This window comes from Dromiciops gliroides, chromosome 4, assembly GCF_019393635.1.
Source record: "Dromiciops gliroides isolate mDroGli1 chromosome 4, mDroGli1.pri, whole genome shotgun sequence".
NCBI lineage: Eukaryota > Metazoa > Chordata > Mammalia > Microbiotheria > Microbiotheriidae > Dromiciops > Dromiciops gliroides.
The window spans coordinates 114,791,872-114,805,544 of NC_057864.1; the positions used below are offsets into that span (position 1 = coordinate 114,791,872).

General features: G+C 39.2%; 1 protein-coding gene across 7 annotated transcripts in view; it reads left to right on the plus strand.

Moving 5' to 3' along the window:
• PROX1 (prospero homeobox 1) overlaps positions 1-12,126 on the plus strand; it is a 55,036-nt gene extending 42,910 nt beyond the window's left edge. For 4 of the 7 annotated variants that reach the window (XM_044000542.1, XM_044000541.1, XM_044000545.1 and 1 more), the window contains one exon: positions 9,867-12,126. In XM_044000542.1, coding sequence (XP_043856477.1) covers positions 9,867-10,055 — 189 coding nt within the window. In that variant the 3' untranslated portion in view covers positions 10,056-12,126. The remainder of the gene's footprint in view (positions 1-9,866) is intronic. The other 3 variants (XM_044000544.1, XM_044000546.1, XR_006356264.1) reach the window with 2 other exon arrangements.
• Positions 12,127-13,673: the final 1,547 nt, after the last annotated feature.

Sequence of the window (13,673 nt, forward strand, 5' to 3'; positions counted from 1 at the left end):
ATGTGCTTCTCAGATTGACATTTAAAGCCCTTTATAATTTGGCTCTAGTCTACCTTTCCAGGTTCTGTGCATATTGCTTCTTCTAAATAGAATGTGAGGTCCTTGAGGGCAGGGGTTGATTGAGGTGTTATTATCTGTATATACACAGCAGCCAGCACAGTGCTTAATAAATGCTTGTTGAATTTGGATTGATCTGAATTCACACACTGTACATTCCCACCAAACTGGCCTCCTTTCTTTTCCCCAGATTTAGCACCTTGCCTTCCAGCCTTTGGGCACTGAACAAACTATACCCATGTGAATATATACTGCTTTCTCACAGAATCCCAGCTCACATACCATTCCCTAAAGATAGCCTTTCCTAAACCTTTTCATTACTGGTTCTTGATCCCTTTCCCCCATCTTCAAATGATCATTTATGGGCTTATTCCATTCAATCTAATTCAACTCTGGATGGTAGGTAGGTACTATGATTATCACCATTTTACAGATGAAGAAACTGAGGCAGAGATGCTAACTTGCACAGACTCACACAACTAGTAAGTATCTAAGGATAGATTTGAACTTAAATAGCAGAGTTGCTGATTTACATTAGTGGAAGGAGTTTATACACCTGGACTTTGAACAGATGAAATTGTAGATCTGGATTTTTCATGTCAAGTTTTTAACACTACCTGTGATATCAAAAACAGAAGGTACTTGAGCATAAAACCCAGTTGTTGCTGAAGAATCTTTTTTATCTTATGTCATAACCCAGCAGGCACTTTGAAAGTGTTTCCATTGCTGGTGCTTTATAAACAAAGGTGCAAAGGAGCAGGATTCCTAATAAAATTAAAATGCCATTTAGATGTGTCTTTGGAACCCTGAATAGAATGTTTCAATCCTCAGCCATGGATCTCTGTGTTTCTCATGCATGGGCTTCTTTCCAAAGATAATTTCAAAATCTCACCTTCCCAGAGGAAGCCCAAGTGTTGACTTAGAATGATGTTCCATTCAGCTTTTGACAATTGCAGAAAGAGGGATTTGAGTCATAATGTTGAAATATTACCAAATTAAAACTTGTCAAAGTGGGAGGAGCAACTCTGTTGCCTGAAGCTTAAGGAACCCCATGGTTTGCTCTCCCAAAGGATGCCGTACCTTGATGTGCAGAGAAAGCGAGAAATTTACCAGGAATCAGAGATCTTTTTGATATTTCAAAAAGGGATGATAATAATAATGACAATGATGCTACCTTGTATTCATATAACACTTTATACTTTTACATCAATTATCTTATCAGATCCTCATCTTATTCTTAAAAATTGAACTGGGGGGCAGCTAGGTGGCGCAGTGGATAAAGCACCGGCCCTGGACTCAGGAGTACCTGAGTTCAAATCTGGCCTCAGACACTTGACACTTACTAGCTGTGTGACCCTGGGCAAGTCACTTAACCCCAATTGCCTCACCAAAAAAACAAAAAACAAAAACAAAAACAAATTGAACTAGGAAATCACGCATGTTTCATGTTGCATAGCATCCTATCCTGCTCCTTCTCTGAGCACCTCCACCTCTCACTGACCGTGTATAGAATAAATGGAGACATGATTGTCAAGGAAGTCCCTCAGTAGTGTTCATTTATTACCCAGCTTCATATCTCCATGGATTCCCTTTTGTAAAGAAGTCTTATGGTGGGTGAAAATCATTCTCTTCTTCCAGCAAAGGAGTTCAGGTGGGTGAAACAAGTTGGGGCTGTGTGCAGGAGACTGGGGAGGGGGCTTCCACAATGGAGAGGCCTAGCATTGACATATCTGTTCTTGCCTTTTCATTTGATAATCTCTATGTGGAGTTACTAAAGCATCTGAGTTTATCCATTTAAGTCCACTCTGTCTGCAGGGTGAGTCCCTAGCTTGTGCCACTGCTGTCAGGAGATATGTCTCTCCTTGATCAATATTTACTTAACAAACAGCAGGGGTAGCAGAGTTTGTTTAGAAGAATCATGTGCACACCAGGGTGAATGAATGCTCGGTAAAGTGCTTCAACTGTGAGGTTTTGGTTTTTTTTTTTCCTTTCCTAGTATATCTTTTTTTTTGAAGGGTGCTTTTTTCCCTTCTTTTCTTCTTTCCTTCTTCTTCCTCTTCTTCTTTTTTTTTTTTTGTACTCCTCTATAGACACTTAGAAATCATCTTCAGAGAATGACCTTGCTGTGGGATTAAACATATTGTTCACATCTTGGGACAGCTCATGACGCAAGTTAACTTTTGGAAAACTTAGTATGTTGTTCCTTTTTAAACTCTGGGCCAGGTTAAATATTTTGGACAAGGTCTTAGGAAGAACTGAACTTTCAAGTGTTTTGCCTTGACAACTTGGGGAAAGGGGGAAGGAGGTACAAGGGAGGAAATAAATGCAAATTAACAAGCTAGATTGCTTTGAGCTATTGAAGGTTGGCATAAAGCAAGTTTCAAACCAGGCTTCCTGATCACACAGTTCTTTCAAAAGAAGCACGTACTGTGTCTTTTCATGATTTTAGAGCTATTAGTTTGAAGAAAAATGAAATATTATTTCCTTTTTTCTTATATTAGAAAGGGAAAGATACCTGGTATTAAAGTTTTCTCATCTTTTTAACTTCCAAAACAATGACTACTGGAGCCTGGAGTTAGAATCTTCATCACAACTGACTTGGAGGCATCTGGGTTTAGTTGGAGGGTGTGTGTGTGTGTGTGTGTGTGTGTGTTGGGGTTGGGGGAAGGAGTTATTTATTTATTTGATTTTGTGAATCAGAGTTGTAAAAGCCATGTGAAATATTCATGCAGAATTGTCTGGGCAGCCCGTTTCTGTTTTATTTACTGCACAGTAGAACAGCCACAGCGGATTAGTTCTACAATACCCATAACAAAGGCACAACAGCTGATGCATGTGATGTGAGGAGGTGACAAAACAGTTAAACTATGCTGCTGGCTACAGGCAAGCAGTCAGCAGATGCAGACAAAAGGGTTTGTGACAAGAATAACTCTCTCTCCAAGGCGAGCAGTGAAGAGTATCCAAAATACCAATACCCTTTTCTCCTTGACATTGTCTTCTTACAGTCAGCGTTTTATTGCCCTTTTATAGTAAAAATTTTAAAAAGAAAGAAAAGAAAAGAAAGAGGGGGAAAGAAAGGAAAAAGAAACCCACACCTAAACCAATTCTCCAAAATATCAGCTGGAAATTGACTTCTTTCTTCACACAGCCATGCTGACCTCTTAGAGTATGTATCCAACTCCGTTTTCCACTTGAAGTTTAAGTTAAAAAAAAAAAACTACACAAAAGTTTAAAACAGGAACCAGAAAGCAAATCACCCCTAATGAGGATTAATGAGGTGAAACTTCCTAATAAAATCATTTCGACTTTTAATATTAAAAGGGTAGTGGGAGATGTCTATGTATGATTTGCTCTTCCATTCATTTTAGTGTCAAATAATGTCATTGCTGAAATAAGGCCAGTGGACCAATTTCTAAAAGTGGTCAAGATTTGAGAGAGGATGGAAAGGAGGGGTGGGGGTGGGGCGGCAGTGGCAGAAGAGAGTTGGGCAGGGCACAAGATTTAGGTCCTCTGTGAGGGGCTCATGAATGAGCTTTATTTCCGAAGTGTGAAAAATCAGCTTCTCTATCTCCAGAAAATAGGAGAGGCTGTCTTCTTTTTAACCTTTGTAATTCCCCTTCTATTCTCTGTGACATTCATTCAGCTGCCAAGTGCGTTTGGCAAGGTTTGGGCTAGTAAGCGCACTTCCAGTGACCGCTAACCTTGGTATGTCCTGACACTTATGATGAGTATCTGCAGGACACAGAAGGCAGGCAGCCTGCTCTGTCAGGCTTTTATTATGTACTGCAGAGGCTGGGGACAGCCAGTTTAATAAAACAAATCATCCTTGAAGGTAAAGCAACTGGGAAGAGGAGGAGGAGGAGGAGAAAGAGGAGGAGGAGGAGGAAGAGGAAGGGAAAGGGGGGGGGGGGGGCAAGTGCTTTACCACTCAGTCCAAAAAAAACAACCACCATCCACCCAACAAACTGAGCAATGCAGCGGCTGACTGAACATACTTGAAACAGTATAAATTCTATTTGCCCAGCCCCCTGCCCCCAACACCTCTCTACCATCACCTCTCTCCTGCTCCCCACCCCCATAACCTTGCCCTTCTCTATAGTGCGGGAACAACAAGCATGCTCAACTTCTAATGAAAATTAATAGGTACCAGTGGCTGCTCTCCACCCCCATCCGAGGTCTTCTCACCCCTCCCCACCCTCTCTTTCCAAATAACTTGGCATGGAAAGATAAGCCCAGTTGGAGATTGAGCTCTTACATTCTCCTTTGTTTTAGAAACCCAGGTGAAGTGGGACATCTTAAAAGTCCCTATCCCATCCCCACCCCCACCCTCAGCCTTGAGAAGCCTTTTCTTTTCCCATCTGGCATGTGCAAGCAAAGCTATGGCGTGACTCTTCTGAAACAGTAGAGTGGGGTCAGGTTTGACTCTTCCCCCACCCCTTCCACCCCCTCCACTGAATCCACATTGTCTTACATTGGGGTCATTTGATTGACTCCTGCCACCTGATGCTGAGAAGATACTCAGGAGTTCATTCTGCAGATAGTTGAGTTCTATTAAAAGAAACCCAGACAACGGCTTACTTGTCACCAGGGGATTTTCGGCAGATGTTTATTAGTTATGTGAAAGCCATTAGGTGTAAAGAGGTACAGAAAAGCATAGACAGAGTCAATAATATGAACCTAAATTATGGTTTCTCTTAGTCCCCCCCCCCCAGCATAATTGTTTCTTTTCTTTTCTTTTCTTTTCTTTTCTTTTTTTTGCGGGGCAATAAGGGTTAAGTGACTTGCCCAGGGTCACACAGCTAGTAAGTGTCAAGTGTCTGAGGCCGGATTTGAACTCAGGTCCTCCTGAATCCAGGGCTGGTGCTTTCTTTATCCACTGTGCCACCTTAGCTAGCTGCCCCCCCCCCAGCATAATTGTAAAAACAAGTACCCCTTTCCTTTTTTTTTTTTAATTGTAAGAAGGCACAGATACCTGGAAGAAAGCATTCCCTCATCCCCTTTTCACCAGACCAATTAGGATAGAATACACTGGCCCTCTCAGGAAAACAAACTGCAAAAGATTTAGTATATAGGAAAATTCAGTGTAAGGTGTTCCTTGATCCCCATTCAAGTGAGTATAGTTGTTGAGGTACTAGAAGAACCTTGTTATCTGACCTCTATGGCAATTCCACAGAGTCTACTCCAAGGTCAGCTAGCATTAGTGAGAAGTGACTAATCTATTCATTTATTAACTGAAGAATTCATTGCCCTCACCACCACTACCAATGACCCAATAACCAAAGCCACTGCAGATCCAGCCTTGTTTATTAATGAATTCCAAGCCTTCTTAGGGATTTTCTCCATCTTAATACTGCTATGTAGAGATGCCATTCTGAGGTCAAAATGGCACTCAGTGAATTCCCAAGACAAACAGTGTGGTGTGATGGAAAGGGTACTTGACAGGTTTCAGTAAAGCTGAGTTCCAGCCTTGGCACTGTCACTGACCAGATATTTGACCTTCATCAAGTTATAAACCCTCTGGGCCTCAGTTTCTTTTTTCTCTAAAATGCAGGAGCTGAACTAGATTATCTCCAAACATTCCTTCTTGCTCTAAAAGTTCTCTTTTATTTTATCTTTGTTATCAGTTCTCATTTAATAAGCACCTAGGATCTGCTAAGCACAATATAAGGTCTGCCTAGAAGATAGGGTCAAATATTTATAATCAGTTATATTCCAATAATAATGAAATGTATATACTGCTTTAAAATGTGCAAAGTGCTATATATAAATAATTATCACATTTGAGACTCTCAACAACTCTTTGAGCCATTTTCCCATTACAGATGGGGAAATTTATTGTGACTCGTCAGTGGTCAACACAAATGAAGTGTAAGAGATAGGATTTGACCTCAGGTCTGTACAACTCTTACTCCAGCAGAGTATGATTATATCACACTGCTTCTTAAGCACCCCTTAGCTGCTATAGAGAATTCAAAGAAGTATTAGACTTAGTTGTTGCCTTCAATTTGCTTATAATCTCTTGACAAGGCAGAAAATAATATAAATGATGTAAGTCAATACAAGACAATACAAGAATCATATGGCAACTTAAGACATCAGTATAAGAGATGTTATAAGGCAGTATTTGATTAATTGCCATATTAATCCATAAACAATATGGGAAACAACCCACTAATACCCATTAAATAACATGGAGAAGAAGAGTAGGGACTAGGAGACCATTATTAGCACCCAGAGGAATAATTAACTTTAATTGTTTCCAAGAATTACACTCCCCTCTACTAGTCCTGACCTTTTTCTGTATTCATCCCTTCTCCTACTGTCATATACACACATACATATGTGTATGCACAGACATGCACGCACACATACATGTGTGCACACCCACACCACCCAAAACCAGAAAAGGTACTCTTCCTTCTATTTTCTGCCTTCGACCTTCCTACTCTCCCCTATCAACATTTTCTGTAAAGCTTGGAATGGTAAGGAATGGCTTCCAAGTTGGGGAATGAGCCCTGTGACTTCTGGAGAGGTGATGTGATATAACAGAAAGAGCATTGAGCTTTCATCAGTCAAAAAATATGCCTTTGTGTCCTGACTTTTCTACTTTTTGGTCACGTGGCCTTAAGCAAGGACCTTTATCTCTCTGAGTGAACATCAGTTTTCTCATCTGTCAAATGGGGATAATAGCATTCATCTTGCTTAATTTATAGGTCTATAGCGAGGATCACACTAAATGAAGTATATGAAATACTGTATAAATGTCAACTGTGGATATAAGCTTTTATTATTACCATCATTATCTGGGCTTTGCCTACAGCACCTGTCCTTACTGTTCACCTGGTTATGCCATGGGCACCATTCCTCTCAAGCCTCAATGCCTCTTTCCTGTAACACTTCTCTGGAGCTAAGGATCAAGGATCTGAATTCCTCTGTTTCTGGTGGCTGGGTATCACCATCCTTCTTGAAATGTTTATTTTAATAAATGCCTTTGGTTATGGTTTTGTAACATTTGGCTAACAGCTCCCAAACCAAGCAGTTATAGTAGATAGTTGCACAGTCTAACTGTTCTCCAGCCAGATTCCTCCTCTCAATAAAGCCCATTTGATAAAATGTGAAGATTATCTGTGGGGAGAGGGTGGAAGGGTGGGGAGAGGGAGGAAAGAAGGGATGCTCTCCAAATGACAGTTAAATGGCTTTTTGTAATTATTAAAAAGTGAACAGGAAGAACCAACTCTTCTCTGGCCCCCCTCCTTCCTCACCAGCACACATATGCTCATAGCAGATAGAGAGGAAAACACCCAGACTTTGTGGAGCATTGCCTACCAGAGGGAGGGAAAGGGGGTAACCAGGGGAAAGATGCTAAAAAAGACCCACACCTAGCTAAGACCTTAGAAAACATTTCATTCAACTGTTGCATTTTACAGATGAGGAAACTGAGGCCCAAAGGGGGTATGACTAGATTTGGAACCTACACCCACCCCAGTGCCTCACTTCCTCTCATGGTGGTTAAGATGGAGAGCTGTAATTTTGCAGCAGAGGGGACTCCATTGAAAGGAAGCCCATGAGCATACTGTATGTATTGTGATTGCTGGTCAAGTTATCCAGGCAGCACTAGTGTGTGGCCTAGGAGACATGAAATCTGAATTCTCTTTTGGATCCTCAACTAACTTGCTACATGGCCTTAGGAAACATACTTAACTCCCACGAGTTTCAGTCTCCTTATCTGCAAATTGAAAGGATTGGACTAAAGATCTTTCTCCTGATGGAAAGTAAACGCCTTGAAGGCAGGGACTAATTTTTTTCTTTGTATTTTCCCATGCTTCCTACAGTGTCTGGTAGTAAGTTGGTTTTTTGTTTTGTTTTGTTTGTTTGTTTGTTTGTTTTTTTAGTGGGGCAATTGGGGTTAAGTGACTTGCCCAGGGTCACACAGCTAGTAAGTGTTAAGTGTCTGAGGCCAGATTTGAACTCAGGTATTCCTGACTCCAGGGCCCGTGTTCTATCTACTGTGCCACCTAGCTGCCCCTGGCAGTAAGTTTTTAATAAATTCTTGTCCCTTTTGAGTCTGACATTCTGTGAAGGCAGAGGAATGGGGTCCCACTTCTCAAGACAGTCATCACAATGTTTTATTTTTCCTAAAGAAGGAGAAGTAAATCATTTGGGGAAGGTCATAAACTACTTGAGAAGTCAAATTTAACTGTAAAAAAGGGGAGGTTTAGCCCTTGTTCCTACTTCCTTACAGTCATGGCAAATGTTGGTTATAGAGAGAAAAAGGAGAAAGGAATGAAGCTTTTAAAATTTTAAAATATCTTTTGTTTACATTAATTAGTGATATGTCCAAAATGAAAGAAAGTATCTACTCCATATTTATGCATTTATAAATATCTGCCTTCATACTTACAGTATATTTACTTCATGTTTGTATACATAGAATATAAAAATCAAATGGTATTCTTTGCTGCATGTTAATACTCAATTAAAGGAAATCCACTAGGTATTCATTTATACTTTCAGAAACAATAATTTATGGTAATGATCCCTTCAGTGGCTAATACCCTATCTTGGGGAAAGATAGCCTTCCAACCCACCTTTTACAAAGGATTCTAAACAAGCACATCAATAGCTTCTAACTTCCAGGTCAAAATTGTTAAACAAATACGTAAACAAACAAATAAAGAGAGATAACACCAAAGAATTCCCACCACCACCACCACCTTGGAGAGAACAGATTGAAATTTAGGGATTTAGTTATCTTGAGATAGAGATTGAGCCATAGACAAAGCTTTCAAAACTAGGCAAAGAAAAGGCTTTTCAATCCTTAGGACATGTCTCTTCATATGGATCCAACTCCAAGGGAAAGACAGTTTAAAATGACCAATATAACAACATTTTAAAAAAAAAAATCATACAAATTATATTGAGATGTCTGTGACATCTCAAACATTATGACAGATTGAATGATCTGTCAAGTCTTATCAAACTGGAAAGTATCAGAATTAGGGTATTTAATAGAATCATATGCCTGTCATCCAAGGACTAAATGCTGAGAGGCAATATGGTAGCACAAAAGGAAGACTGGTTTTAGTCAACTGATCTGAATTCGAATCCTGGCTCTGTCACTGTATTACTTGTGTGACCTTGGGCTAATCAATTAGCTCCCCAGAGGGCCTTAATTTCCTCATCTATAAAATGAAGGCCTTGGACTACCTGACTTGAATTGGTCCCCTCCAATTCTATTTTCCTATGCTCTGGCATGATAGTTTAGGTTTTTATATATTTTGGAACATTTTAAATATGATTGCTTTGTATGACTTTCATTTTTTGTTTTCTAAATTATTATTTTTGTCTATTTGGGGAGCTTAAATGTTTTTCTATGTGAAAAACCCTGGAATTCATAATGGAAATAATTGGAGAAATAGGATTCAGTTTGGGGAAATTTTGCTTTTAAAACTTTTATTCAGGATAATAACTGTTTTGCAGTATAAGACCAGGGTCACATCATCTCTTCTCCTCTTCCCAACCCCCATCCCTGAACAACCACTCTGGAAGTCAGGAGTTTGTAATTTCAATAGACCTCAGTGCTTTCCTTATAAGATCCTAAAACTTAAACTCCAGTGAGCTGCACATCCTGTGTTCTTATGCTACTATATATAACAATTTTACATAAAAGAATACAAGACTGCCATTTTTAGAAAATGCAGGTGCCATACAAGCCTGTTTCTGAAAGAAAGAACTTAGTTCAGTTTCCTTTGAAGAACTGGAGACTTGAAACTGAAAACTTTATTAATGCCATTGTCTCCTTGTATCAGCAGGTTCCAGAGAGATTCCTGGAAGTCGCACAGATCACATTACGAGAGTTTTTCAATGCCATTATCGCAGGCAAAGATGTTGATCCTTCCTGGAAGAAGGCCATATACAAGGTCATCTGCAAGCTGGATAGTGAAGTCCCTGAGATTTTCAAATCCCCGAACTGCCTACAAGAGCTTCTTCATGAATAGAGATTTTCAACAACTCTTTCTGAATGTATGAAAAGTAGCAGTCCCCTTTGGATGCCCAAGTTATGTGTATCTAAATTTTGATTTCATATACATGTATATGGGAGGCATAGATATGTTTATGAAATCAGCTGGTAATTCTGCCTCCTCCTCATGAACTCTCTCTTTTTTTTTCTTTTGTGTTGTTCTGTTGCAAGGGGATACTGAATTGTCCTTCTGCCTTCAGTTTACTTTTTGCCCAAGGCCCTTAACATTTGGAGACTTAAATGGGGTTCATTTTCAGGGAGAAGAATTTTGAAGTGGGTAAAGCCTGTCTTAGCAAGGTAGGGCATCATGTATGTGATGCTTCTGTCAGATGCATGGCTTGCTGCTAAGTGGCATTTTGGCTGAGGGAAACCGGCATCATGGCACACTACTATAGACAATGAAGTTTCCTCTTGTTTTTACTGCTAAAGAGGTCTGAAACTCTATGGAATCACTATTTAAGCTTAGTTTTATTTTATTTCGCTAATTATGTTGCTTTTGCTTTAATCCCTAAAAACAGCTAATGACATTTTTTAGCAGCTCATTGCCTAAAGTGATACCCCCAGAAGACTAGATTTCAAATCAACAGAAAGCTATCAACTTTTTCCTAATAGGAATGATGACTACCCCCTCTCCCAAATTAATGACTTAGGTGCCAGTTTCTTATTGAGGCAAACCAATTTTGCACAAGATTGGTCTTTTCAGGTTGAGACTGGCAATTCATGCATGATGGTCTAGCCACTTCTCTCATTTTACAGTATGGTCCTCTTGTTAAAAAACAGAACATATTTCATTCTCCACAAAGTAAAACCTAAATCTTTTCTATTTATCCTCATCTTGCTTCAGATATTAAAAGGCACACAAGTTTCAAACCTACTCTTTGCTCAACTTTGCATAAAGTTGTATAAAAAAGATAACTCTTTCCATTTGATATTTAAGTTTCCACCACCCCCACCCCATATCATTTTCTGAATTACCTTTATACAGGAAAAGAAAAATAACCCCATCCTGGACTTTCAATTTCTGATTATGCTGGAAGCTTTTTAATAGCAATTAAGTTTGCTTGGACCTCATTTTGTCAGAGGAACACATATAAGAATGACCCTTGCCCCCCCCAAAAAAAGATGATTCTTTAAATTCACAAGCATTTATTAAGCACCTACAATGTGACAAAATAAGTCATAGAAAACAATCCCCTGCTGTCTTGATGGATATGCAAAGTGATGACAACCTAACTGAGTTTTTCCTTGCTTTTCTGTGCAGCTTTTACAAATGAATGATCTGCTACCCGTCTCTTCTAACACAGAAGCTAGTGTTGACCAAAATATGAGTCGAGTGAGTGTACAGTATAGGAAAGTTTGGGATTAACCTAAGTGACACTATTTCAGCATAATATAAGAAAGCTAGCTGCTAGTTCTTTGTGCTTTCTTCAATGGTTCTCCTTTTTTATTTTCAAAATTTCAAGTGTATACTGTCCAATATTTACTTTAAAAAACACATCTGATGGCATTTATACTTCTTTTTTTCTGATTTCTTTTTGAACAGATGCAGTAAGAATTTATTGTTCACTAGTGTTTTCCATCCCCTCCCCCTCCAACAGGTAATTTGGTTAAAAACAATTTTCACTATATGATTCATTAACAAATCTGGTATTTAGATCATAGGGAACATAAATGTGGCATTTCCTTAACTTTCTTTCTATTCCAAAATTGCATTTGACTTTGGAGAGTGAAAGTTTACCCATGTGACTAAAGAGCTGACCTGATCACTGCAATTTCACTTCATTTATAAATACTGCTGATAGACAGAAATGTATGAAAGCAATTATTGTCAGCACAAAGCCTTAAAAACCTGCTGACTTCAAATTAAACAGCCCAATCCTATGATGCCCTGTCATTATTCCCAAGCACAGGCAGGATCCCTGCCGTATAGACAATGAAAACAATAACATGGGATGAAGTGCCAGCAGCTTCAGAATGAGTCAAACACAAAACACATCTTTTCCAGCTTACTTTCTTAGAGGACGGGCACATCGGGATATGTGTCTTCTTTTTTTTCTTAAAAAAAAAACAACGGTAGTATGATTTGGCATCTATGATATTTAATATGTCTACATTCGGATCTTCAATAAGTAAAGAGACGATCAACTGGTGGTAGTCCCCTCCTTGGGGTATTGCTACCCACAAGAGAAGGTGATCTGCAGGGCCCAAATTAGGATCAAATCAATCCTCGGATGTTAAAATGTTACTGACATAGCGTTATAATACTGCATTGCCATTGACAGTGGGAAAAGGCAAAGCCATACTTTATGCAGTACCTTCTTGATCTGGAATAGAACTGATCCTTCAATTATGATGAGTTGATTTTTAAATTACAATTCTTCCACCCCCCCCTCCACACACACACACACACACACACACACACACACACACACACACACACACACTCCACCCTTCCCCCTCCACCTAATTCAATTAAAGTGAACTGAGCAAAACCGTAAGCTCACACCTAGATGCTGTTGCATTTATCCAAGGAGAGTCTTAGACTCTTTATCTTCACTGAGGCATAGAAATGGTTTCAGAGTAGAAACTAAATCTGAAGGAAACATTTCATTACTTGGTTCTGTAAAGAATACTCCTGGGGCAGCTAGGTGGCGCAGTGGATAGAGCACCAGCCCTGGAGTCAGGAGTACCTGGTTCAAGTCCAGCCTCAGACACTTACTAGCTGTGTGACCCTGGGCAAGTCACTTAACCCCAATTGCCTCACTAAAAAAACCCAAAAAAAAAAAAAAAAAAGAATACTCCTTCACTTTGCTTTTGGGGCAGGGTGGTTCCCCACCCGGTGCAGCCATATTATCTTATGCCTCTTAGTACATTGAAAATGACAAAAATCTGGGTGACAAAACTTATTTAATTGAAAATACAAATGACCATCTTTCAGATGGTATGATTGCTCTCCCTAAATGAAATTTGATTGGGTTGGGGAAGGCTAAGTTTTTGTGGTGGGGGAGAGTGTAGACAGAGAAAAGAGTTTAAAGTCCATGTTGAAATAACCACATTGCCACTCATTTTCTGCTAATTCTGATTTCTTTCTGCATACACACTTGAGGTTATAGTCTGTGCCTAGACCTTAAATGCACCAGCGGAAGGATTAAAAAAAAATCCTTCAAAATACCAGTTTTTCCCACAAGTACAATTGTTCTTGTGCCTTCTGTGGCTTTCAATTTCATCTTTTAGACTTTATTTCCAATTACTACAGCTGCAATAAACACTAGATTTTTTTTCTGGCTGTTTGACATAATGTTGATAGCTATGCATATTTTGTGTCTTTTTAAAAAACAAAGCGGCAGACTACGTTTTTGAAGAAGAGAATTTTTAGAACAGTTTGATAACGCAAATTATTTTTTTCCTCAATTGTTTGAGCAGCATTCAAGTTTTGAAAATTCTTGTAGAAGCCAATTTTTTGTAACTGTGGTGCAAATCTTGTGTTTTCTTAGCCTAAAGAAAAGTAGTATAGAAGCAATATTTCATATGATGTGCTATATATGTGTATGCACAAGTATACATATATATGAACACATACAGAATCTATCTATAT